This window comes from Pipra filicauda, unplaced genomic scaffold (assembly GCF_003945595.2).
Source record: "Pipra filicauda isolate LSUMZ 115617 unplaced genomic scaffold, ASM394559v2 scaffold35_size7292922_pilon, whole genome shotgun sequence".
NCBI lineage: Eukaryota > Metazoa > Chordata > Aves > Passeriformes > Pipridae > Pipra > Pipra filicauda.
In genome coordinates this window covers 5,719,838-5,747,534 of record NW_024104487.1, presented here as the reverse complement: position 1 = coordinate 5,747,534, position 27,697 = coordinate 5,719,838, and the positions used below count along the sequence as shown (strand labels likewise).

The following is a 27,697-nucleotide window of genomic DNA, read 5'->3' as shown; positions in this document are numbered from 1 at the left end:
ACAGTAGAGATTACTTTTTATTATTAAGAATCAGTACTTTTTATGTAGAAAATGCAGCTTTTGATAGGAATATAATAAATGTAATCAGATATCAATGTCAATCATGCTTTTATATTAATAAATTTATATTTTGTATGTCCATATGAAGAAAATTGTCACATGTTATTGACGTGCTTTACCAAGATACCTGTAAAGCTGTGAATCCCATTTAAAGGTGGAACTAATATTGTCCTTATTTTTGTCATGGAATAGAGTAGTGGTAGGCAAAGCCTTCTGAATCTTTGAGGATATTAATACTTCTTTTGAAAGTATTGATTATGAAATATTATGAAGTATTATGCTAAATACTAGCTGGTAGTGTTGCTGTGGTGCTTTGTATGAAGTGCTATTGAAACTTTGGTACAAGGAGTCAATGGGATGTGTAGCATGGGCCTTGTCTTCTATTCTAATCTCATGCTTCCTTTGCGGGGAAAGAGATTGCTTATTCCTTGGGGAATTTTTCTTTAATGATGTGGTGGCACAGACTGGGAAAATTCTGTGCAGGATTAAGACAGACTAGCAATTAAGACACAAAGCAATTTGGACATCTTAGGCCTTACTCTTCTTCTGCTGGCTCTGCACAGTATTTTAGAATTGTGTGTTTTGAGGTATGTACAGTATCTAATAACTTTGGTACTACCTTTGTTTAGAATCTTAATAATTACCATGGTGTCCTTAATACTGTCCAGCATTAGGACATAGATATCTTAACTGTATTTAAAATAAACTTTAAGTTTCACTGCAAGTTTGATGTCCAGAATTCTGCTGGATTTGGGACCAAAAGTCCTGACCTTGCCTCTGTTTGAGATGATCTATTCAATTCTGATGCCATTTAACTTTTATTTCAGGCAATATGCTTCTGTTTTGATTATAATTTCCAAGTGGAAGGAAGATTGTTAAGAACTTTATTAATAAGGAATTAACAGTTTGCTGTGTTATAACCAGTGGTTATCCTTTTCTCCCTTCTCCCCTGTTTTTTTTTCAAAGGTATCAGTGCTTTGGTTGAATTGCCCAAAAACTGTGTTGCAGCAGCTGTAGGCAAAGAGCTAAGTGAGTATGTTGCATTTATGTGTTCATGTTCCTCTATAACAGCTGGTTATCAGAGATATGTGTAAAAAACACATGCTGGAATTGTATAGGGAAAGTAAATGGTATTAGAGTGTGATCAGCAACATTCTTTTTCCATTCTTTACAAAGAAGAGACAGTACTAATCTTTTTGAGGAATCTTATAGATGAAACTTTTCTATATTTAGAATCATAGAATTATTAAGGTTTGAAAAGACTTTCAAGATATCAAGTCCAACCTTAAAACACCACCATGCCAATTAAACCATTGCACTAAGTGCCATGTCCAGTCATGTCTTGAACACCTCCAGGGATGATGACTCCACCATATCCCTGGGCAGCCCATTCCAATGCCTGACCACCCCTTTAGTGAAAAAATTCTTCCTGCTATCCAACCTGAACCTCACCTGGTGCAACTTGAGGCCACTTCCTTTTGTCCTGTCACTTGTCACCTGGAAGAAGATGCCAGTCCCCACTTCACCACAACCTCCTCTCAGGTAGCTATAGGGAGTGATGAGGTCTCTTTGAACCTGCTTTTTTTCATGCTAAACAACCTGAGCTCCTTGCTCTTAAGACTTGCGCTTTGCTATCTCTCTTGCCCTTTTCTGGACGAAGTGAGGGGCCCAGAGCTGAACACAGCTAGATTTGAGGTGCAGCCTCACCAGTGCTGAGTACAGAGGGACAATCGCTGCCCTGGTCCTGCTGGCCGCACTGCTGATACAGGCCAGGATGCCATTGGCCTTCCTGGCCACCAGGGCACACTGATGGCTCATGTTGGTCAAGCAGGACCTGCCTTTCTTAAACCCATGCTGGCTGGTCCTGGTTCCCTGGTTGTCTTGGATGTGCTGTGTGATCACACTCAAGATAATTTGTTCCATCACCTTCCCTGGCACTGAGATCAGGCTGACAGGCCTGTAGTTCCCTGGATCCTCCTTCTGACCTGTCTTGTAGGTGGATGTCACACTGGTCAACCTCCAACTGACTGGGACCTCCCTGGTTAACCAGGACTGATGATAAATGACAGAGAGTGGCTTGGCGAGCTCCTCCGCCAGCTCACTCAGTGTTAATGCCACCTGTCCACATCTGTCTGGGGCAATTGACATTTGTCCTAGTGCAGAAGGTCTGGGACTGCTTATCTGAGCTGTCAGATACTAGGCTTCTCTAGAGCCTCCTTATCCCAGGATCAGAAGCTATAATGAGACAGTGTGATGATTTCTTTTGCTCAGTTGGAGACAGAATTATCTATGTATGCAAACTGGAAGTCATTGGCTAGCTGTTGGTGGAGAGTCTTTTTGGTAAGTGCTGTGTAAAATTACTGAAATTTCAAAATAGGGAATAAAATCCAGGAGCAAAAGTAGAGCAAAAAAGCAAATGTTGCTCAAGATGATTAAATACTTAGTTGAAAAATTAGCAACCTGATACTTTGATCAAAGAATCAGGAACAAATTAAGAATAGTCCTCTTGTGTTTAGACATAGAGATACAATACAAACTTCCATCTAAACTTCCCACAATTCTTTTGCAGTACCCTTGAGATAGAAAAGAAATTCCAAGACTGGTTAAAATAAAGTCTTAATTCCTGATGATCTCAATTGTCTTACTGGGGAATATTGCATCCTTTTGAATATTAATTTTTCAGTGAGATGAGTCCTCAAGAAACATTTCACTTTTAGTTTACTTATCCATAAAGATGTCTAATACTTTTCACTTCTGCTTTCTACAGCTTCTGATGTTGACCAGGTCTATAAGTTTCAGAGTAACAAGGCTAAAATGTTTTATCCTAGAGTTGCTGTAGTAAGAGGCCTTAATGATAACACTGAAATAATTCATTCCCATTTTTTGATGTCATGAGTGACCATAAGTCTTGTCTCACTTATGTTTTAGTTTGTGCCTCTCTGAAAATGATGTGTTTTATTTAAGTATAGTTCCATCTTATTCTGAATGAAAGAGCTTATTTAGACAATTTCTCTTTCTTTGAAGTAATTTTTAGGTTGACTGATTCTAACAATGAGTCTGAAGGTTGGAATGTCCTTGAAGTAAAGCGCCTTGTTGACCATCAGGATAACATTTTGTCATTAGTCAGCGTCAATGGTAAGAGTTGTTTTATAATGTTACTGCTTTTGTTAGTTACCAGTGGGATAAACCTATGGAGTTTTTTTGGGACCACAGTTTTCACTGGAGTGAAACTACTTTACTAGTGGATGTACTATCTTGTGTACCTGCAAAGGTAGTGACATGTCAAAATATAATTGCATTGTTTATGGATTAACAATGGGATGAAACCAGGCAAGTTGCAGTGTTGAAGAGAGGTAATGTCATTGATGAAAATGGAGCTCTGGGTCTTCTTTCTGTTAGAAAAGTTAAAAATGCTACTTTTTCCCTTGCTCCTTCTGACTCTTAAAATGGGATATGCGAGGCCATGTTCCTTGCGGTTGTTGTCCCAAGGTAACTGAAGGTTCTGAGGGTGCAGTTGTGGGCCTACATAGAGATTGTAGAGGGTCTGGAAGATGATACAGTCTCTGCTGCTCAATAGGACAATACTGAGCTATTACCTGAAATTCAGCCCCTTCTACTCTGTTCTTGCCTTTTTTTTTTTTTATGGAGCACCCACAGAATCCAGAACAAGTTATTACTGGTGTAATAGAAAGTGTGTATTTGTCCTTGAGTGTATCTGTGTCGGCCTGGTTGGCACAAAGGTTGGCACAAAGGGACTTGTTACAGAGGTAACAAGAAGCTGGAGAAAAAAAAGAAAACTTAGATTCTATGGTACTTGTTTCTGGGCTTAACTGTTGTCATTATTGTCTCCTTTTGGATTACGAAGAACAAGCAATGTTTGTCTTAAAGAGACAATATGCTACCTGCATTAAATATTGCTGTAGTGGTTCCTTCCCAGGTATGAAAAACAAATTCATGACGAGCTACTTCAGTCTTGCCATCCACTTAATTTGTGATCTGTAATTCTATTTATGGCATAGACATACTTTGTTGCTTCTGAGGGGTGTCCAAACACCTACTTGTCCAAGGAATAGAAGGGCTTTTTATGTAGAAATGGAGTTCAAGTACTTGTACATACTTCTGGTGGTGTTCCTTGCCTTTGCTATGCAGTACTGTGCACTGTCGTCAGTGAATGTTCTCGTTCCTAATTTTAATTTCACAGGAGAACTCATCTCCTTTTGCTCATCTGAGGTGTGCTGGGTAATAAAATGAGTATTTACTCAAAGAAAGGGGGTTTAGTCCAGTCAGTTATGTACTGCACATTGTACATAGCTTTACACGAAAACGAGCACTCTTACCTTTCTAGGGTTGTAACTTTGTGTGAAATGTCACTTTTCAATATAATGTTTTTTTCCCCCCTGCAGACTTGACTTTTGTGACCGGCTCTCATGTAGGTGAGCTAATAGTTTGGGATGCACTTGACTGGACAAAGCAGGCATCTGAATGCAACTTCTGGGACTCCTCTGTCCATCCAGATGTACAACCAGAAATAAAGTTATCCCAAAGCCCAAATGAAACTTCAGTTCAACACCTAACGTCTGATGAGGAGGTAAAAAGCTTTAAATACAGTAAACTAATTCAAGTAAGCTAGGATGAGCTTACCACAGAAGACTAACTGCTTTGTGTTTTCAGTTTCCTTGTTTTAATATGAGATTTCTTCTAAATGTGCACAGCTATTTTTATACAGTCAACAGTTTTTACATAAAGTATTGGGTGTTGAGCTAACTGAAGGTTATAATATGTTGATGGTATTGGGAACTAACATAATGGACTTTCAACAACAGCATTTCTTTTTGACTGACAAAGATTTATTAGCTGTTTATAGTACCACTAGAGAAAAAATAAACAGGAGGTGTATGTTTTGATGGCATACATCTTTCATATTCCATTCTTCTGGAAATGCAGTTTTCACAATAATGCACCTTTGAACATTTATATCTGAAGGTACTATGGAGTGAATTTAAGAATAGGCATATGTCTATGCTTAATAGTAAATCAGTATTGCTCCTACTGTTCAGATGGGCCATACTCAACTGTATACACAAATATGTATACAGGATCCAGGCTACTGTAATAATGCTTTGGACATAAGTTCTTGATCAAAATACTCTGTCAGAACCCAGTTATTGTTCAGCAAACACTAGAAGTTGTCAGGTTATTACTTATTTTTGTGAAATGTTACCAACTGTTAGTGGCAATGTAAAAGACGTTTCATAATTGTCGCGTAGGTCAGTTACGTGAATGGTCAATACGTGGGGAATGATTAAGAAAGGGATTCCTGGAAATGGATTCAGAGATATGAGCTATAACAAAGTAAAAACTGTGGAAAAGCCTGAATTCCTATAACCCTGGAGAGAGAAACATTATGGGTTGTGGGCAGAAAAAAAGATGTGGTTATATCTAAAGGTAGGATTTGCAGTGTTATCAATGCTTATTTCTACAATGAGCCAAAACCAAATTTTATTTAGGGTGAAATCTATAATATGGCTTTAAAATGCTTTGATTTTCTGCTTGAAAGCTACACAAGATGTGTTTTAAGGGAGGAGAAAAGAATTTTGAGAAGGTCAGAAGTTGTTAAAACATTGAACGTGGAATCTGAGGCTACTGAAGGCTTTCTTCCGTGCATGGAACTGAACTACACAAATTGTTGTGAATTTCATTCATTGTGGGAGTTTTGAATGGTGAGAAGTAAAGGTGGTTCTAGCATTAATCCTGAAATAGAAGCTGTTTTAAGGCAGAGCTGTCTGTATTGTAAAGGTCCTACTTAAAAAGTGGTGAAGAAATGTATTTTTATAACGCAGATGTTTTAAAATGTATTTTTAAAAGCAGAACGCTGTTCTTCATGTTAAAAAAAATAATGCAAAATATGTGTTTTCTCTGTTTTCCAGGCTTGGTAGTTGGGTGGTTGGAGAAGATGCATGTGTCTAGTTTGACACTGAGATTGTAGGCAAAACATGATTCAGAAACAAATGGGGTGGTATAGGTTTGGCAATACTGGGAAACAGTGCTAGGGAGTGCGTCTGGTGCCCTGATAAGCGTATGTTTGTGTTTAGTTGCCTTTTAAGATGGATGTACAATTTATGCTTCATCATCTTTTATTTTCTTGGGGTTTGAGATGACCAAGATTTTGCCAGGGCTTGTGAAAAAAGAAGAGTGCTCCATGAAAAGCATCTTTTGCAAAGCTGTAAGAGTGTGTGACTCATGGTGGAAGAGTGATGTGGAAGACCACTGAATTTGAAACTCACACAAAACTAGGAAAATAATACAAAATGACTCAGTGGGTTATTTTTCCTCTTGATTCGGTAATGGTGCTATCAGAAATCTGTTTAGTTTCAGTGCTTCCACAGCAGATGCGCATAAGAAAAAAGCCAAAACTCTGAACAAAAACCTGGATAAAGAGTTTTGAACAGTGTCAAAACATCATTGAATATATGTACAGAAAATCTTAGTCAAAGACAGTGGGTTACAATTTTTACAAAATATTGACAGATGTGTAGTGCGAACTGATTATGAGACATTGATGTTTGGGTTGTGTAAGTGGAAGCAGGCCATTCAGGGAAATGTTCCAGCATTACATCGCCATACATCACCTAAACAAGGTGTGTTCAAAACCGCAAAAATGTATTGAATGGAAGCATTTTGCGCGCTCCTGGTACTGAATATTAATCATCTGTACATACATATGATTGTACATTTGCCCGCTCTAAGATTGTCACAAGTCACAAGAGGGTCCAGGTCCAAAGATGTGTAAGCTGTTTCTGGCTTCTTAGGGTCATGATGGTTGTAGGATGGAATGCCTGCACTCTTCTGAAGAAAAGCATTGAATGCAAAATGCGCTATTGTGTAGTACTTTACTGTGAGAGAGTTCCTTTTCTGTACTCAGTAGAGTTGAAATACTTGAACAAGGCCTCCTTGTCCAGCTTCAGTTAAATTTCAAAAAGAGGCAAAAATGCAGAACAGCTTCCTGTATTCTCAGGCTTTCTTGATAAAACAAAAGTTTTTCAAAACACAGAGCATTATTTTAGTGTAAGAAAGTAAATGTTTAATTGCAGAAGTGTATTGATTTGTTGGTAACCTTGATTACTGCTTAGACTGTAAGGTACAGGTTAAAAGTGCAGACACTAAATAACTGCTTAGAGTATAGGAGGATATTGCACATTTGCTCAAAAAAAAATCCATATTTTTTTTATATGACTTACTAATTTCATATGTTTGGGATAAGGCAGCAACATGAGGACAGAAACAAGCTGGATAGTGCAGGCTAGATGACATCACAGTATCTCTGGAAATCTGTTACATGTGGGATGATTTTTCAGTATCTGTTTCTGCAAGTTGTTCCATTAAATTTTTTTTCCAGTATGTGTTTGCTGCTGTTGGGAAAGGCATATACGTATATAATCTTCAAATGAAGTGTGTGATTGCCTGCCAGAGAACTGCTCACGACTCCTCTGTGCTGCACATCGAGAAGCTTCCAAACAGGTACAAGTCATAGTACATTTAGTTAATGCAATAAAGAAAAGCAAAACTTGGAAGGGTGACTAGACAGAGTGCAAAGCTGCATCTGATTTCTAGGGCAGGGACTTATCTGCAGTTCGATCTGCTTTTATTAGGTAGAGCTTGTTGATCTGGTTTTTGAAAATTCATCATTGTAATTCAACAGGAAAAAACTATAATCTGGTATATCCAGACTGGTACACAGGCTGAAAATATCTCAGCTATTTTCAAAATCAGACCTGATAAAGCACTTTTGTCTACATTGTGAAAATACAGCTTAATGGCATTTTACTTCTATAAAGCAAAGGCATATGACATATTCAGTAAATATTTTTCACTAAATATTTTGTAACAATTGAAATGTTTTAACAAAAAGTAATAATTTCCAGCCTTTGTTCATTAGTGCTAAATTTCTAGCTCGATCTTGATTTGAGAGCCAACTTGGACAATTTGCTGCATATATATATATATATTTATATTCTAATAGTAGTTGTGTTAGATCCCTTTATACTCTTGTTCAGTGGAGCAAAAGTCTATCAGAAGATAAAAATTAGGGCCTTGATTGTGTAAATGCATGTGCTTTATGAAATAGGGTACCTTTCCTTTTGTAATTTTTCTGTAAGAAAAGGTTTTTACTCAATGAAAATAAGCTTATGGACACCATTTAGTTGAACTATGTTTGCAGAGTCTAAACTTATGTTTTGTTTTACATAGTGGTATGCTTTTAAAAGGGGGTGGAAAATGTTTATTTTTTCCACCTATTCTACAAGCCTTTTATAGTTTGTTCTGCTACAGATGCACTTTGAGGCAACTTGCTGTCTCTTTTATAGAAACATCACAAGGTGATTTTCACAGATAAGTATCCAATGCTAGTGTTGCTTATCAACTGTTTTTACAGGCAGCTGATCTCCTGCTCAGAAGATGGCAGTGTGCGCATTTGGGAACTCAGAGAAAAGCAGCAGCTGCCAGCTGAACCAGTTCCGACAGGTTTGCTAGTAGTGAAAAGAACATTTCAAAACGTAACAGGAGACCCAATATTCACCATATAGGAATAGAGAGGCTTTCAAGCTTTGTAAGAAGAGATAATATATTGTGTTCAACCAACTGATAACAGGTCTGGGTGAGAAACTGAAGAAGGGATGGGTATACAAGCCCCCCAAGATCTGATATGGGACTTTAAAAGATCTAGGTAAAGCAGTTCTGTACCATAGAGCTTATTTAAAGTTTACAGTTGTATCAGCCAGTTTAACAAAAATTAGGACCTCTCCTGACGAACCTTCATCCTTCCCTGTTTGTACCAAATAGTGCTGAATCCTCTACCATGCAAGATTAAATAGTTGCAGAACTATGTGCAGAAATCTAGAAAAACTTGCAGATGACCAGCTGGCACAAAAAAAAGGAAGTGTTTTCCACATCTCCTCTTTGAATATATTGGGACTCACTTTGAGGCTGTATACAACTTCACTTGCCTACTACCTCTGGGCATTGGAGTCCTCAGGGCTAGTTGTTGGTGTTAGAGCAGCATTTTCCTCAAGTACAGACATTCACAGAATCACAGAATGGGTCAGATTGGAAGTGACCACAGTGGGTCATCTGGTCAAACCTCCCTGCTAAAGCAGGGTCATCCCAGAGCACATGGCACAGGATTGTGTCCAGATGGTACTTGAGTATCTCCAGTGAGGGAGACTCCACAACTCTCCATTACTCTCTGGGCAGTCTGTTCCAGTGCACAGTCACTTGCACAGTACTGTATACTCAGATGAAACTTCCTGTGCAGCAGTTTCCGCCCATTGCCTCTTGGCCTATTGCTTGGCACCAGCAAGAAGAGCCTAGATCCACCCTCTTAGCACCCTCCCTTCAGGTACTTAGACACTGATGAGGTCTCCTCTCAGTTGTCTCTTCTTGAGGCTGAACAGGCTCGGTTCCCTCAGCCTTTCCAGATGTTCCGGTCCCCTCATCATCTTTGTAGTTGGACCTGCTCCAGGAGCTCCATGTCTCTCTTGTCCTGAGGAGTCCGGAATTGGACACAACACTCCAGGTGAAGCCTCACCAGGGCTGAGTACAGGGGCAGGGTCAGCTCCCTCAACATGCCCAGCATTCGCTCCCGGCAGTGCTTTTCCTAATGCACCCCAGGATATCACTAGTCTTTTGGCCACAAGGCCTCACTGCTGGCTCATGGACACCTTGTTGTCCACCAGGACACCTTGTTGCCCTTGTTGACTTTCAGACAGTTCTTCTCTGCCCATTGCTCCAACCTGTCGAGGTCCTTCTGAAGGGCAGCACAGCCCTCTGGGGTATCAGCCACTCCTCCCAGCTTTGTGTCATCAGTGAACTTGCTGAGGAGGCAGCTGTCCCTTCATCCAAGTCATGGGTGAGCAAGTTAAACAATACTGGGCCCAGCATTGAACCTTGGGGGACACCACTAGTGACAGGCCTCCAGCTAGACCCTGTGCCTCTGGGATCTGCCATTCAACCAGTTCTCAATCCACCTCACTGTCCACTGATCCAGCCCACCGTTCCTGAATTTGCCTGTAAGGATGTTGTGAAAGACAGTGTTGAAAGCTGTGCTAAAGTTGAGGTAGACAATACCCACTGCTCTCCCCTCATCCATCTAGGTAGAGAGTGCTTCATTGCAGAAGACAATCAGGTTGGTCAAACATGACTTTAGTGAGCCCATGCTGACTACTCCTGATCACTTTCTTGTCCTCCATGTGGATAGAGATGTCCTCCAGAATGAGTTGCTCAATCACCTTTGCAGGGATTCAGCTGAGGCTGACTGGCTGGTAGTTCCCTGGGTCCTCCTTCTTGCCCCTTTGAAGACTGGGTTGACATTTGCTATCTTCAGTCATCAGACGTCTCTCCTGATCTCCATGACCTTTCAAAGATGATTGTGAGCACCTTGCTGTGGTGTCCGTCAACTCTTTCAGCCTTGGTGCATCCCATCAGGGCCCGTGGACTTGTGGATGTCAGATTTTCTAGGTGGTCTCTAACCCAATCCTCCTTGACTAAGGGAAAGTCTTCCTTCCAGCATTCCTTTACCTGGTCTCCCAGGTCAGAGATTCCTGAGGGCTGGCCTTGTCAGTGAAGACTGATGCAAAGATCAATAACTCAGCCTTCTCTGCATCCTCTGTTACCAGGGTTCCCCCTCCATTTGGTAACGAGTCCACATTATCCTTAGTTTTCCTTTTGTTAATGATGTATTTGAAGAAGCCCTTCTTGTTGTCTTTCACATCCTTGGTTATGTTTAATTCCAGATGGCCTGCCTTGTCTCATTTCTACTTGTTCTGAGAGTCTCTCTATATTTATTCCCAGTGGCCTGACCCTGCTTCTGTCTCCTATGTATTTTCTGCTTATGCTTGAGCAGTGACAGGAGTTCTCTTGTAGTGCTTGGTACTTTTTGACCAGGCCAGCAACTTCTCTGCACACTGGCAGTTGTGGCCTTAGACAGGTGCTCTGGACAATATAATTAGTATTAAGAACTGGGAACAGCAGTAGACTTGCTCTCTTGTAGGAACTTTTTTATTCAAGCTGTGAATAATTTTCTTGATGTATCTTGTTTACCTGGCTGTTCATCTCCTGTTGGTAACTTTTGCAAATATATTTTTGCTGCCTGGCTTGATTTAGAAACATTTTTTTCAGGAATGTTGTGTCTTCAGTATTGCTGGTGACGGCTTATCTACACAGTGACAGGTGGTATTTGGCTTCACATTGGAAATTTATAACTTCTGTGAATCAAGATGTTTGAAAGAAACCAGTGAGATGTTGCTGTTGATTTGCTCTATTTTTATTCTAGGGATCCCCTGAGAGGTTGTTCATCTTACCAGTTACCTCCCTTGCACCAGGGCCATGGTTTAGCACACTTCTAGTTTTGTGTGCTGATGGGGCTGAGGAAAGGATTGGGAATAAAGTCTGAACTGCACAGTGAACAGAACCCAACTGTCTTACTTCTGTCAGTACTATTGCATAGTTCCCCTGGTGGCTGTGGCTGTGCTAGTGGAGTACTATCTTTACAGTCCAGTTTGGCTGATAGTTTTAAATATGAATGAAGAAGCCAATGGGCAAACACTTTAATGCTGTAGTGCAGGACATACGGGAGAGACTGGTGCCTCATTTTTCTCCTCTTTGCACAAGTAACAGTTTAGGAGTGCAAAGCAAAGGTGAGCATCAGTGTCCTGCATCTACCTTGCTGTTCAGTTAGTTCATTTAGGAAGTCTTTGTGTTTCTTCTTATATCTGTGTATTGTCTCATCCAGGTGTGTAATTCTGCATGTTTACTAAATTATATCTAATTAGGACAAGTAGCTGTGTTTCCTTCCTCCCTCAAGATGAATAATGCAGATATAAAAATGCTGCAAAGTACAGTGCTTCTGTCATTTTGCCATGTAGACTGTCTTGTTTTTAGATTTTATGTGGCTCTTCAGCTAGAGGAAATAAATTGTATTTGTTATTTTTGCCAAACGAGAGACTTTTCTTCCCCCAGGGTTTTTCAACATGTGGGGCTTTGGAAGGGCAAACAAGCAGGCAAATCAAGCTGCCAAGAAGATGCAGGAGAATACACCTATGTATTTCTTGGAGCTGGTTGGGGATTTGATTGGTCATTCATCAGCTGTGCAGGTAGGTCAGCTTTAGTAAGAACAAGAAAAAGTGAATGTTAGTAAGCAATGTAAATTTGACAGCGTAAATTTGAGAAAACAGCTGTAAAGCTGTAACTTTTGACTGTCTGGGTCTGGAGGCTGGGAGCACATTGTGTGGTATATTTAGTGCAGTATGAAAACAGTAATACATACTGACTTAATATTCTAGCGAGAGCTTGCTCAATGATGCCTGAGGATTGTGTGTGCATATATGCACATACATACTACAGATAATCTGGTAGTGTATTTGGTTTCTTTTATAGACTGCAGACAGTACAACTGGGAACCACATGCGTGACCCAGATTTCATCTTAAGTTCACAATCTAAACAAGGGCTTATGCAAAACAAAACACATTCAGTAATGTCTTAGCCTTCTGCGCTGTGAGCATTAAGGAGGTCTTTTAATGTTAGATCAGTTACCATTCCATGCTTCTGTATGCCTAATATAGTATGTTTTTGTTTTAAATGGCATTTTCCCTCCACACCTTTCTGTGTTTGACAATCTGTTGGAGTAAGAAATCACTTTCTTACAGTGGACTTCTGTACACATTCTTGGAAGGAGCAGGGGGAAGGGCAGATAGAGAGGAGCGGTGTGATTCTGGAGTAGCTTTGCTCGCAAGTATTCATGAGACTGATGGGATTTCAGAACTGCTGCTGCCAAAACCTGAAAGTTTTTCTTTAAAAGCTAAGGTTCTTTTGAAAAATGGTTAAAAGGGGTCTTATTATTGACTTGGAAAGTTGCTATCTAAGAAGGAGGACATAGTGTGTAATTCAGCAAGGGACGCAGCATAAGAAAGTGAGAGGCGTATGTTGGGTCTTGGCTGGGATGCTGCAGAGTCAAGGGGTAATGGAGATGATGGTGGATGTGATTTCCTGCAACCTTCTACATGTGGAAAATCATGGGGGTTTTTTTAAACTGTGGGCAGACTGGAGCTGTTGAGGAAGAAAATGTTGAGTAGTGATGAAATGTGGTGGCCAAAATGAGGGTTTGGCAGACTATTTCTGCTGGAACTCCATAACTAGTAAGTGGCTGTTCCCAGAGAAGGTAAACCTTGTCCTGAATGCTTTCCCTGACCAGATCCCTTCAAGAAAATGAAGGGACAGGGCACTGTGAGCATGCCATAGGGACATTGCTGTTGGCTATTGTGTTGAACTGCAATTAGTGGTTAATTTTGGGCCGCCTTGTGAAGGTCTCAGAAGTCAGGAATGACCTCATGACTTGTCAGCTCCATTGGTCTTGCAAAATCCCTCCACTGCTGCTGTACTTTTCTCCTGTGTTGTATTTCTTGCATGTTTGACTTCCTCTGTGTGATCAGGTATGTGCTGACGTCTGTCACAATTGTTTGCTCTTTGATCCTTCCAGGCCTGGTGCTAGTAGTCTGTTGTGTTGTAGGGAAGGGGACAGTGTACCCAATGAACAGAACAGGCTTCTGTTCCTAAGAAACCAGATCAAAGTTCAGACAAGTCATTCACTCTTCTGTTGCTGACTTGGAACAAATTGCTTCAAGATTCTGTCTTTTAGTGCTTTCTGTCCATAAGGTTTTAGTGCTATTTTGAAAAGATCTTGCAGTATGAAGTGCTGTTTAAAGAGTTTTTTTGTGTAGTGATTTTATGATCTCTCAAATGTACAGTATACAGTGTCATTTTGCATACCTATCTATAAGCAAAGCCATTTCAGATATGTGTATTTGTTTAGTCCAGCTGTAAACTAAATAGTTAAGCAAGTTGACCATCTCATGCAAGCATCATGGTAATAATAATTGTTTCATTGCAGATGTTCCTGTACTTTGGTGAACTGGGATTGGCTACATGCTCTGCTGACCACCTCATTATTTTGTGGAAGGATGGTGAACGAGAATCTAGCCTCCGCAGTTTAACACTATTTCAAAAATTGGCACAAAATGGTGATTTGCAGCTCAAACTTTAAATTGCTTGAATACAGGCTACATATATGTAAAGTGGATGTGTGTTAAATCTGAGTGTAAGGTAATGTCTGAGCTACTGGGAATCTGACTACCAGTAACGCTTACACTTGATGTCATGTACTATACTGGAAATTTTAATAGTTGCTATTACTCTTCTGAAAGGAGAATTTTGCATGTTGGCTTGCTCTGTCAGCAGAAATGGTGTTCTCTTGAAAGACTGAAGATAATGATGGCTCATTAAATAGTTTCTAATGTTGTTCCCACATGGGTGGATGTCAAGATTTGTGAAAATCCTCAGATGAATCATAACTAAAATAGTTAGGGGTATCCACAGTGCTATGTGCAGAAAGGAGGCATGGCAAAAAATCTGCAGCATAAACCCCAAAATACAGTGACAAAAAGACAAAACCTGAAGAACCACAAACCAACCCCAAAGCAAACAAACCAACAAAAAAAAGCAAAGTTAACCCTGGAACTGATAAAAAGAAAGGGTGAGGGAGAATGAGATAATGAGTGATAAGTTACCATTTGAACAAGAAGAGCTAGGGAAAGGGAGAATTTGGGAACTTAGTGGGTGCTACTGTCCTCAGGTCTACTCAGAAGATCCAGTACTTAATGGTTTAGGACTAAGTCTTGTGCAGCTTTTGAATGCCATCTCTTCCCTTTGAATCTATAAGAATTGGTTTCAGTACAAGAGACTACAAGGGTGTAACTTGGTACTTAAGATACAGTGTTTGCAGTAAGTGCAATTAAAACAAAGGGCTAAGTAGATCCTGGCAAGAGTAGAAGCAAAAGGAGGAAGCTCCTAGTTTCCTAGAAGAAACCAAGAAGCCTTTTAGACTTGCCTTCCTCCAGCGGCTATGGGCACTTGCCTTCCTCCTACTACCCAGAAGCCAAGCTTTGCCTCTTGAGTCTGACCATAATCTCTAGAAGGTAGAGCAGAGGGACAATAAGATTTTGAGCTGTATTTTTTTCCTACCTTAGTCAACTAATTACCTATAGGTAATCTTATTTGAAGTAGAGAATTCAAAATAACTTATTTCAAAACCACAAAACAGGTGGGGAAATTGTTAAACTGCTGCCTTCTTTCAATTCAGGAAGGTTAAATCAGTGTTAAAGCTTGAACTGCATGTTCTTTGCTCATTGGCTCTTCTTTTGACCAGCCTAGGAAAAGCATTTGGATTACACCTGAGGATAACATACTTCTGGTTTTATGGTATTAAACTGGAGAGAGAAAGGCATGTTAAGTCTGCATCGTTTCACCTGATCTTCATTGCATTTTTGGCTTCCCCAGCACAAGCTGGGGAGATGAAGTTTTATTTTGGCTCTTTGCCTTGTTTCAACTGAGAACTGTTCAGTTGTTTATAAAGTGTGTGTTTACACATTGTTACTAAACCTTTAAAGTGAAAGCTTATAAAAATTAGATTATTTGGAGAGAATACTGCTATCATCAGTTATAGCTAGAGACAAGAAAGCTCATATTTTTATTCTCTCTTGTACCATGAGAACAACTATTTCCTTTTTATGTGACTGCTTTTAAGTGAATACCTGGTAGGAAAACAGACCTATTTAACTAAACAGTTCTAGTCACAAAACTCACTGTGCAATTTACAGGGATGTAATTCATCCTTAAATAGTCCTACATGCATGTATAAATATTTATATCTATCAAAAGTGCCATTGTTCTCAGATACACTCCATTGGCAATAGATCTCCCAAGGGTCTCTTCCTTTAAAGATGGTTGAGTTGAAAGTATTAAATTGAGTTCTTTGTTTTACAAACGAACTTTGAGCATAACAGTGAACATAGTAATAGTATACTGTCCCATTCCTCTGTTAAATGAGAGTTTGTCACTTGCTGTCGGGAGGTGCAATGAGCACAATTATGGTGACCAGATGAGAATTTTTACTTCTTACTTATGTCATTTTAAACTTTTTTCCACCTTGAGATAACACAGAATTCTGTATGTTCACACCATCAAAGTAAATATCAGACCTACTCTTAATACTTTTACAACTCTGAGGTGACTGTCTTACACATCTGTGCACTAACGATAGCATGAAACAAGCAGCTGTTAGTCACTGGACTAGTCTAGGAGATCTGACACAACTGGCAGATGACGATTAATCTGTGCTGATTTATTTTGCTCCTAAAGACGACCTATCTCCACAGAGATTGCTCTTTTTTTACTTAGTCTGACTGTGGGAAGAAACACGTGATCTTGCAACAAATGTACTGATTCCACATTAACACCTTGGCCTTCTTGTTCACAAGTTGAACTTTATTTTTTAGATTCCTTCCACTGTTCACATTTTTTTTTCTTGTGACAGAAGTGTGACAAAAATTATGAATTGAAATGTTTTACATGGATGTGGTCTTACAGTGTTGCTGTATTTAACAAATTAAGCTTTGAATCTTAGGAAATTCTTTTCTCTAATGCAAGCTGCAGTGAGCATTCAGTTATCAGAATAGTTAAGGTACAACCACCGAGAGCACTAGTTCTAAATAAAGAAATGGAAAAAGCAAACAGTTTACAGTATTAGAAAACAGACGTTCAACTAATCTGAATAAAAATCCATTGAAGAATGTTGCCATAGATAATAGGAAAGAATGAAGAAACACGCTTCACCAGAAACACAGTTCTTCGAGTATACACAACGCAACATTTTAATACACAGCAACCTGCCTTAGCTATGACAAAAGTAAGGATCTGTTACAATTCTAACAAAAATATAGCTTATATACATTTCTCTGCACGTACATTTTATGAATGTTTCCTTTTGTTTCAGAACTTGGTACAAAACATACAAAAAAGGTTGGCACATTATGTAAGCTACCTGCAGTAAACAGCATTGTCACTATGTTACCACAGCAGTCTCAATGCTGTTTGCCTTTTTTTTTTTCTTTATCCAGTTTGATTCTTAATACAGCATAGGGGGAGTGGACTGCTTCTTCAACTGCAGCCACAGCTTTGACAGTCTTGCCTGAAGCCTGGAGTGCACAGTGTTAAAAATCAGCAGTTCTGCTCGTATTTATTAACTGAATAATCCGAGAATAATCTAAAATTTGAACTCATGTTCTGCCTGTGATTAAAATGAGATGTACAAAAATATGCATTTGTGCTTTGAAAGCCTTAGCATAAATTTAATATCTTAAAACTAATGAAAAACTATGCTTGATTTCTAACTTATTTACATATTTTGAAGTACTTTTTACATCACAAAACAAAACATCATTTTATTAGGAGGATAAAGCAGTAAAAATTGTAATGCTGTTATAAATTATAACCTGGAAATTTTTTTAAAAAGCAACAGGTTCATCCTAGAAGTAAGTAGCACAATATTGAACATATCATAAAATTCAGATCAGTTTAATAAAAGTGATGACCATGCATACAAACTCCACTTTATAAAAAAAGGATGGTGATCAAGTGCCACAATAGTTTTCATGTAAAATGTGATGAAATCTTGCATGATAATGTCTGTAAGATGGCAGAGAACCATGGGGATGGCACCAGCTATACAGAACATGCTTATTTTCCTTCATTATATGATCAGTTTTAGGGGACGTTGACTCCTACCAAGATTTTATATGGAAAAGAAAGAACAGGTGGTGCTCTGAGAGAGAATCTCTATAATAATAAGAAGGTTGATTTAAAAGGTGCCAGCTTTGGGTTTTTTACTATATCCAGTTTATTGAGGTTTTATTGTTCTACTGTGCATATTCTTTTTAGAAGTATGGTTCAGAGAGCTGAAGAACATTGACAGAATTGGAACAAATTTATATGAGATAAGTGGGAAATTTTTATGCTTATTTGTCAGGCTATTCTCACTCTCCTGGTGACTACATTGCCCCTCTGTCTGAGAAACAGTTGTGTGAAGTGTTAGTGAATACAGTTGTATCAACTCCAAGATTCAACAAGTGCATGTTCAGTATTAGAAATTAGTTTCAGAAGTACATTTGCTGCCACAAAATATTATTTCCAAAGAGCACTTAGTCATCTGTGGATTATATAGCCTCATTGAAAAACATTTTTCTGTAGAATTCAGAGAAGCTTAAAAATTATGCGTGAAATATTTCCTTCTTGTTACGTAGTCTTAATCCACTGGAAAGGTAATATCATCCCCTTTGTAGCCAAGAGTCCGTAAGTGATTCACAGTGAAACTGGTAGAGCAAGAGGTCTTTTTTTTGATTTTGTGTCAGTTGTTGTTTTCTGATGGAAGCCTCAGACTCTTGCACTTTAAATCATCCAGTGTTTTCCAGTGTTTATAGTTATTAGCCAAGTGTTGCATCAAAACAGGGAGATGTGCAAATGCTGAAAGAACAGGAGAAACAGTTGTACTATGTATACAGAATGGGCAGAAGAACAGCCCAACGTCGTCTGAAATTGGCATTCTCCTACTTCTTTTGTTCCTTCAGCTCCTTAAACTGAAGGAGCTAAAAGGGGAAAGATTTTTTTAGTGTGTTTCTCTTTCAAGTAAATCCCCTTCTTAATGCAGGATGACTTTATTAAATTATGCTAACACGCAACCACACTGGTCTTAGTTTCTGCTGCTCAGAAGAAATACATTGCTAAAGGAAAAAAAAGTAGATGAGAAAAAGCTTATTTTTAAGCCATTACTCTTCCTCTACACAGATTGCCTGGTAAGTGCTCAACTTCATAAAGCGTGTGTTTTGTGCAGTGAAACAGGCTTCAGCAGTATCACTGCACAATATCCTGTGCTGTACTGCTTATGTACAGGTACCGACCCTCAAAAAAGTGGACTCAAGGCCAGTTTGAGATGAGTCATTTTAGTCTGTAGGAATATCTGCTTCAGAGCAAGGAAGAAGAAGTAAGCAGAAGTACTTACCATCCCATGCATCAAACATATCTGTTATAAAATAATCAATGAAGGAAATCTGAGACTTGGGGATGCTGCAGGTGTTTCTGTCAAATACTGGCATTACAACAGGCAGACCCTGTCTCTTCTCTTCATCAGTCTAAGAAGACAAAACTCCAGTTAGCCACTAAAGCTTTGCTGACTTCCATGCTGGAGTAGCAAAGCTCAGGGGATTAGATGAATTGCAGTAGGAGATTTGACACAAACCTTAGAACCCCTGAGCTGAACTGCCTCAGTTTCATGTGTGTTATTTCATCTGGAACAGGGACTGAAATCAACATCCCTTCCCTTTCACAAGTACTCTTATTTTTGTAGTTCTGTGATTGCACTTAGCTCCAGCAAGACAGAATGATCTAATCAGGTGATTAGGGTACACCAGCTAAAAAATGGAAAATGGGGTTGCGGAGTCCTTTAGCAGAGGACTGGTCTCTCCATTTTTCCACATCTCTACTGGCTGTTTCAAACCATTTGTCTTTTAAGTAAGAAGAGGCTGTTGCCGAGGCTACTTTCTCTGCTGGTATCAAGTTATAAGATGAATGGAAGTAAAGGTATGCCCTTTAACTCTGTGTCTGCAACTGAAACAGGGCTGGTTTTGTTGCACTTAGTATGGTGGAGGATCAAATCACCTCAGCTGTTTCTTACAACTAAATTACAAACCAAAAAGAAGTCCCATTTTAAGCTGTATGGGCAGCACCTATGCTGGAATTAGCAGCAGAGCAGTCTTCAAAATTAGCAGATGAGGTGAATGAACAGCAGAACAGTTCTGAGCACCTCACATTGCTGCATGTAGGCACCTCACATTGCCTAAGCTGGGCAATTTAAAGCTAGCTTATGACACCTTGACTGCTAGGGAGATGCAGCCTAAGTGATCCTTGATCTTACTTAGGACATAACAGAATTTATTCACTGTGATTAAAATGAAATTCAGACATGCCCTAAGTACTTGCTACAATTTTCTTTTAGTAATAACTATCAAATGTATGATCTGAATTTGGATGGTAGGCATGCCCACTTTTCTGTCTTTCCACTCATAGCTGCTGATTTCTGTACCACTAGTGGCAAAAAAAAGCTAAGATTTTTATCAGTTGTTCAAATAAAGAACTAAAAGAGTATTTCACTTTCAGGAAGCTGGTACATTTCTGTCAGAAAAAAATGAATGTGAAGAAGTGAACTTGAGCTTTCAGTTCTGTCTGGAGAGATCCCATGCCATAAGTATTTACATTGGCCATGTGCCTCTACTACTCATCTGCCTACACTGACAATAGTTTGGGTCCTACCTTAGAAGAGAAAGGGCCATCCCAGTGGTTCAGCTGAGGGCTGCATCAGACATGCATCTTCATGCTTCTTCATTGGGACTAGAAACTAGAATGGTGACGGTCTTGAATTTCAGCCAATTAAATTGACTAAGACTAATCAAATAATTTTGTTTTGGCCAGATGAAGAAAGTTGAAAATGTAAAACTTGCTTTTCACCATTCTGTACAATGAGCTTCATGGTGAGCAAACTAGCTAACTGCCTGGCGTGAATTCTTCTGCATGAAACTGATGGGCCAGTTCTGGCTGGGAATGAAAAAAACCACGTCTGGACTCTGGTCACACCAAGCAGACCCTGTGTGGAACAGCAGACCAGCAGCTGATGTGCATTTTCTTACATAATATAATGGTCAAATCATAAAAGTATACGTACCTGTGCGAAATACTCCTCTGAAATCCTCCCTGCCCATTCAATACATAGCTCTAGAGGGCGACATGGATTTGCTACATCTGCACATTTAATCATCATGCGCTTGATCAGTGTCTGGTTGTCTGGAAAATTCTTTATATTGGCTGTACATTCAGTGTCGCTGCCTTCGCTCTGTAAAGCAGAGATGATTACAGTGACCAGGGGTCACATCCCCTGCTGGCAGGAGTGAGGGTGTCGTTATCAGCTCTACTGCACTTGGGGCAGTAAGCAGGCACCCAGTCTGCCGCCTTCTAATGTCATGCAGAGCACCAGGAATTTGGAGAAGAAAGTGATGTCTGAGAACTACAGCCTTGCTAAGTAACTAATTGTAACCCCCGTACATATTACAGTTGTGAAGATTCTGAGAATTAATAGCTAAGTTTGTAAAATAAAGAGCTATAGGCTCTTTATCAGGTAGGAGGTCACTTTCTCTGCATCCCAGACTTGTCCTCTTGGAAGAGGACCATGATAGCAGATGCATCCACCAACTGCTAGCTCATAAATGATCCTCAGTGCTGAGTGTTTAAATTTGAGGGTGATGATTTTAGGGGACTGCTTCACTTAGGGCAGTTTCTGGAGTTAGATTTTCATTCCTAAATGAGAAAACTGAGGCAGGCACAGGGAGCTGAACTGACTTGCACAACTGACATTACTTTTATATGCAGAAAAGCGGAGCTCTGACATTCAGTTCCAGAACATTTACACATAAAACTGCCTTCTTTATGCCAGACTTTGAACCCTCAGCTTGGAATCATCTCTGGTTTTAGTTATGAGCAAGGGTGCAGTTTTAGGTAATCTACGAGATTAACAGTAAGAAAACACAGGGGCAGGAGACTGACTGCAGAAAGTCTCTACTTGGTAGACAGTAAAATATCAAACTGCTTACTGACTGCTGTGGAGAGCATGTGGAGGTGACAAGGTAGTTGTTACAAGTCCACTGTGGCATCATATTCTGAGTCTTGAATAGTTTAGAAGGGCACAGGTATGTTATGCTCCTTGTGGAGTAATAAAAAGCCTACACCTCAGCTTATCATGGCACTAACACTGTTCTCAAAATATTTGTGTGATTATGTTCTCCCTTCACTGCTAAATTCAACTCCTGAGTCAAAAACTGAACATAAGTACTTTCTACCACAGCAACTAAATTAATGTCGCTGTGGTTTATGGAGAGATATTTTGCAGTGACTTTTGCCAGTTCAGGCACTAATCTTCTAACTTTATGTTTAGCAGTTAATTCTTTTTCAGCATGGATAGCCCAGCAAAGACCTGCCAAATTAACCCTCCACCTTAACTGCCGTTCAAGACAAAAATAGAAAGAGCCACTGTTAACAGTAAAGAACAACTTAATACTGGGGGAAAACAACCAGTCTGTGGTACAATGGTTCTGTGCTGCAGTTTTATTGTGAGGTAAGTTCAGCATCATTTGTGATTTCCAGCTCAAACTGTTGGGAGAGTGGAGCTCAGCAGTTCCTAGAAGTAGTTCAGTTCAACTGACATAATGCTGTCTCTAAAGTCATAAACCCTACCAGTCCTGACTGATTTCTGTACCCTTGACATCCTACAGTGCAAAAAGTCCAGTTACAGATAACTACCAGAAGCGATTTCTATTTATTTTTAGTATTGTTGACTTTCAATTTTATCTGATTTTTTTTTCAGTATTTCCAACAAAGCACTATTTTCACTAAGGTGGGCTAAGGTAGTCTTTCCTCAGGTAACACTGCTCTGGAGAACCCTGTCAGGCCCTGAATGCTCAGCCTTGAAAGGCAACAAAAGAAGGTAAGAGGGGCATGGGAAACTCAGAGGCAGCTTATGAAACATACCCTGGCTGGAGCATTAGGGTGTGTAACTGATAGGAATAAAGGCCTGGCCATCTCTTGGTACAGTCAGGAGTGGAGAGGTCTCAGGAAGGTATTCCTCAGGCCTTGAAGGCTCTAGATTACACAGACCCAAAACTATCAAGGTAAGTTCCTCAGTTACATCCCTAGGCTCAGGCAAATCCCACTGTTTGGAGACAGGACCATAGGCACAAGTGCCAACCTGGCTTCATGCACAGAATTTTCCATGTAAAACAACACCCATCTGCACATTTTCTGAATACAAGATGGCTTTGAAGACAAAGTGAAGATAAATGAAGTGTTTAAATGAGCTAAGGACAGAGCCAGACATAGAAAACAAGAAAATGAAAGTATTTTTTCAAACTTTGATGTGTGAGGTCACAAATCCAGTTTTGTCATTTTGGGCATTACCACAATGCAAATTAATCAAGGTGAATGAAAATGATACTTTAAGTTGTCTTGGAAGAACCTAACTGAAATGCCTGACGGTGTAAAGTCCCCCAAGCACTTACGTGTGGGCTGGTCTCCTCAGGTGCCATAGGCTTGTTGATACTGTTCACAAATTTGTTCACATGCTCAAAGTGCTTCGTCATCTCTGTTGCCAAAACCATATCGATAATGGCCTGGCGCAATGTCCGATAGCGATTTCTAGGAAAGAAAAAGAGTTCCTGCTCACAAGCCTGCCAGACAGAGCTCTGTCCTTTCCTCATACCTGCCTAGGCAGTGCTGCAAAATGCTGCTCAAGGGCTCACCATGTGAGCTGGCACCTTCAGAGACAGGAACAGTCTAGGGATGGAGGAATGGACTAGATCGTTCCTCTCTGGGTTCCTCTAGCTCTGTTATTTTTGCCTGATGAAAATCAATCCCCTGAGGTTAGTAAAAATTTACAACTCAGTTTCATAATGCTGTAACACTAAGACAAGTTGTCCAAGAATGGCACCAACACATCCACGTGACTGCATGCTAGCTTGGAACTCAAAGCTCAGGTTTTTCAAAAACAGTGCTGTTTGGGGTCAGGCTTTTTCCCTTTCAGATCTGTTTCCCTCTGTTTCCCTTGCAAAAGCTAGGCTCACGCAGTGGAATTCCCAGGCTACAACATGCCACAGGGAGCCTCCCGATCTCCCAGAACTTCGTGTCGGTCTGCCACTACCCGTTCTGCCCCATGTGAATGCAGTAGTGCTTGGAAGCATAGGACCTTGTGCAGAAACAGCATGCAGCATCTAGCTGCTGGGGTGGAAAAATATACCACAGAAAAGTAATGTCTAGGCTTCTGCAACCAAAAGGCCGTGGGCCAAAATGCAGTCTTGAGGTTGTCAACTGGACCATGTTAATGTAATCCATAAAAGATTATTGAACATCTCTATAAGATTCCAAAAATTACAAATTGGAAGGGGCGGTGAAGGGGGAAATGAAAGCTTTTTTTAAAAATCATGTCTGCATGGGATTCTGGAAGAGGTTAAATATTAATATCTGTATTTAAACTGTATATTCTTGTTTAGAATGTAGGCTCTCAATCTGCCCCAAACTAAAACTGCCAAACAAGCAATCCACACACGGGCACTCCTCTTCGCCAGAAGACACACCTATCAATATTCTTGAAAATGTTGCATTTGCTGTCTTTAGTTGTAAGCTGAAACGCCAGTGCTGTGTGATGACTCTCTAATACAGCTGTATCATTGTAAAGGACAGCTAATTCACTGCCTGCATTGCACAGGAAAGAGTTGGTCCGTCCAGGGTGGTCTACATCATGAATGGTGGCAGCTATTAATGCAGCTACCTCATCTAAATGGTCCAGACTTCCCTACAGGAAGAGAGAAAAATTATGATGTGGCACAAAAATTACGGTAAATATTTTCTGATCATTTCTAGGTACCCTTGATTATGCAAACATAAGCTTCAGTGTAAGGATCCTACCTCCTTGCAATCATTTTCCACTCAGTGTGCCCACAGATTAACTACTACAAAACTCTCACTCCCACCCCTACCCATATACTCTTTTCTTTAAAGAAGCTTTTTACTATGCTGTCACCTAAGCAATATCTTGGCATAAAATTCTCTAATGGATAGATCATCTAGATCTATCACACGCATCCGTGTGTGCTTGCCTGAATGCATCTGTACTGTCTCTGCCTCTACACACCTTTTATCTTAGAATACAGTGGGACAGACTGTTTCAGTTGGAAGTGACCTACAACGATCATTAGCCCAACTGCCTGACCGCTTTGGGGCTGACCAAAAGTTAAAGCATGTTGTTGCCCAAATGCCCTTAAACACTAACAGGATCAGGGCATCAACCACCTTTCTATGAAGCCTGTGACCACTCAGTAAAGAAATGCTTACTAATGTCCAATCTGAACCTCCCCTGGCACAGCTTTGAACCATTCCCACTCATCCTATCATTGGGTACCAGGGAGAATAGCTCACACTTCCCTCTCCAAAGCTTTTGCAAAACTTTATTAAGAGCTGTTACTAACCAAGACAGAGAAAAAAGCCAGGTTCCCTCCCCACCCCCATTATTACTGCTTAAAAAAATTAATTTGTATAAACAGACTTCAGAGAAACTGTATGGGCTTGCTGGCTTCACAGGAAGACTTCAAGGGCAGAGAGAGTTTATGAAGCCAGGACAATTATTTAAACATGTGACTTTTGGATGACACACATAAAATGGTAAACACACTGAAACCCTAGCCCAGAGGACTCCTAGGTGAGGGTTCTACCTTAACTCTCTCCTTGCCAAGGAAGAAGGCGGTAGCATGCAGGACATCTGCTGCGTGTGTGGAGTTGTGGTAGGAGTTGGAGGAATGGTAGTTGGCTTCAATGACCTGCAGCCATGCCCGCAGTGTTACTTCTGAGCAGTTTAAAAACTCAGAGACCCCAAACCGGGCAAAAACTTTTAAGCCCAAATACACTAACGGCCTGAAAAACAATAGAAGAAGAAAGCACTGTTGTAAAATAGGAACTTGTGTTGTTCTAAAAGCAGTATATTTGATGAAGAAAACAACAAGACCTTAAAAAGGGTGGGGAATGTTAAACATTTTTAAATTGCACATCTATAGCCTCTCAAAAGCCTGGCCAAGGTTACAAATTATTGTATCTACCATCCTTTTAGACATTATTTTAATATGTTTTGTGGAAATGGTGCAGTTCCATTAGAGTTTGAACAATTCCTGTGGCTTCAGAAAAAACATCTTAAAAGCCCAAGTCTTTTGTGGTTTTTTGTATCTGTCAATCAAAAAAAAATACATTTATTTTTTTCCTGAGGAGGAAAAGCAGTCTTTGAACACGACATGGAGACATCCCAAAGACTAAGAAGCCATAAGACAAAAAAAGGTCAAATATTAAATGTAAACTGCTGTGTGTGTATATGTGTGTGTGTGTGCAATGATGGGCAGTGCATGTGTGAAACAGTAAATATAAAACCTCTCATCTTTTTGGTTCTTAAATCCAGATCCACTCTGGGTTATCATTTACACTGCATTTCCTGTGAGAGTCCATCAGTCATATTTCTCACTCATACAAGATGATCTGCAGAGCCTCTGAGCTGAGAAAGGCATAATCAAAACCCAGCATCTGCAGATTAAACCCAGGCACATTCCTAAAATGGCCATTTTCTGCAAAGAGAGTACAGAAGACTGGATAGTCTCTGATTCTTTGTGTCTTGGAATGAAAACCACTTTTCTCTGTGGGTGACATGATTATTTTTGCAGTCTGCATGACCTCAAAACTACTGATGTCTCTTGATCGTATCACTGTTTTGTCCTCCATTCCATTTTTTTATCCCTATAATCAAAAGCCACAGTTGCCTCAGACCTTCCCAAATCATAGAATGATTTAGGTGAGGGAGGGAAGAGGTTTGCTTTTTCCAGCATGACCATTTTTACATGAGCAGGAAAAAGAGGCGTCTGCAGGAAATCTAGCATGTAGCAACATCAGACTGTGCCAAACAGTGTCACCTGGATAGAGTGGACGTAAGTCAAGCAAAACAGCTGTCACAGATTTACTATGTCTTGCTTCAGTTTTTCCAGAGCAAAGCGCTTTCTGCTACAGCTCATCAACAGCCTTTCTCTGGGCACCTAGGGCAAGGAGTCCAGTACCTTTTATTTGTAACAGCCTCCAACTCAAAAATATTGAAGTCCCAGGTTTCCTCATTATCTAGGAGCTGTGCAATACAGGGTGGAACATCATTGATGGTGTTTGGCACTGGAAGGTGACTGTGGCTCAGGTTCACATCTGTTGAAATGGAATTTGGGAATCAACACATTTCTGGATTATTCCCCCTACACTACTGCAACCCCCTGCAGAATTCCATTTAGAAAACAACTCTTTTTCAAGAAAAACAACCTTTTCCTTACATGAAAAAGTCTGTAAATGCCTATAATATAAACAGTTTATTACGTTTGAACATTAACCAAAAAGATCAGTGAACATTTCTTTGACAATTTTTTTGCTAACATCTCAAAATGCCTTATTTTAATTATTTGAACCTGCTTCAACTCCAAAATGGAGGCAATCTAGCACTTGTTCTGCAGTCATTTAGCCAACCATTTCCAAAGGCATATATGCCACTGCAAATAAGCCTGAAGCTGTATGTCAGCAGCGTTGACAAAGGAAGTCACACATGCAAAGGAAGTTTAAAACGGTGGCTTACTCTTAGAAAACACATACTCATTTCCTGACAGTCTTCTCAAGCCATCCTGGAAAAAAAACCAAGTTTATCATAAGTTTTAGGCAGAGTGACCATGCATCACTAGTTGCAAAAACACTACATGCATTTTCTCTTTAGCTACTATTCCTGGGTACTAAAACCACTGCTCTTACTGTAGCATTATAAGCACCATCCTTGTTTTAAGATTTTTCAAAACAGACATGAAAGGATCCCGAGAAGACTGGTATGAGATCTCCAGAAAGGATGTTATTAACTATATAGTATATTGCCCTCTTTGACCCTTTCTTTGGCACCTGCAGGATTTCATCATTCAAATTAGCCACTATAACTTATTTTTCATTTTCTTTATATTATTTTGGCAGGAATTAGCTTAGTGTACATTAAAAAAATGAGTAAATCCTTGATGAAATATAGACAGTCTGTCTCTTGCTGCTGTTACAGG

General features: G+C 39.8%; 2 protein-coding genes across 7 annotated transcripts in view; one reads left to right on the top strand and one right to left on the bottom strand.

The window, feature by feature from the left end:
- WDR41 (WD repeat domain 41) overlaps positions 1 to 20,829 on the top strand; it is a 31,785-nt gene extending 10,956 nt beyond the window's left edge. The window contains exons 7-13 of the mRNA XM_027709923.2: positions 1,027 to 1,089; positions 3,085 to 3,195; positions 4,464 to 4,648; positions 7,457 to 7,578; positions 8,492 to 8,580; positions 12,073 to 12,206; positions 14,002 to 20,829. Of these exons, the coding sequence (XP_027565724.1) occupies positions 1,027 to 1,089; positions 3,085 to 3,195; positions 4,464 to 4,648; positions 7,457 to 7,578; positions 8,492 to 8,580; positions 12,073 to 12,206; positions 14,002 to 14,154 (857 nt within the window). The 3' untranslated portion in view covers positions 14,155 to 20,829. The remainder of the gene's footprint in view (positions 1 to 1,026; positions 1,090 to 3,084; positions 3,196 to 4,463; positions 4,649 to 7,456; positions 7,579 to 8,491; positions 8,581 to 12,072; positions 12,207 to 14,001) is intronic.
- PDE8B (phosphodiesterase 8B) overlaps positions 16,411 to 27,697 on the bottom strand; it is a 74,184-nt gene continuing 62,897 nt past the window's right edge. For all 6 annotated transcript variants that reach the window (XM_027709918.2, XM_027709919.2, XM_027709920.2 and 3 more), the window contains exons 15-22: positions 27,238 to 27,283; positions 26,684 to 26,819; positions 25,307 to 25,505; positions 24,173 to 24,390; positions 23,102 to 23,237; positions 20,719 to 20,886; positions 19,003 to 19,132; positions 16,411 to 18,467 (exon numbers count right to left, since the gene is read on the bottom strand). In XM_027709918.2, the coding sequence (XP_027565719.1) occupies positions 18,352 to 18,467; positions 19,003 to 19,132; positions 20,719 to 20,886; positions 23,102 to 23,237; positions 24,173 to 24,390; positions 25,307 to 25,505; positions 26,684 to 26,819; positions 27,238 to 27,283 (1,149 nt within the window). In that variant the 3' untranslated portion in view covers positions 16,411 to 18,351. The remainder of the gene's footprint in view (positions 18,468 to 19,002; positions 19,133 to 20,718; positions 20,887 to 23,101; positions 23,238 to 24,172; positions 24,391 to 25,306; positions 25,506 to 26,683; positions 26,820 to 27,237; positions 27,284 to 27,697) is intronic.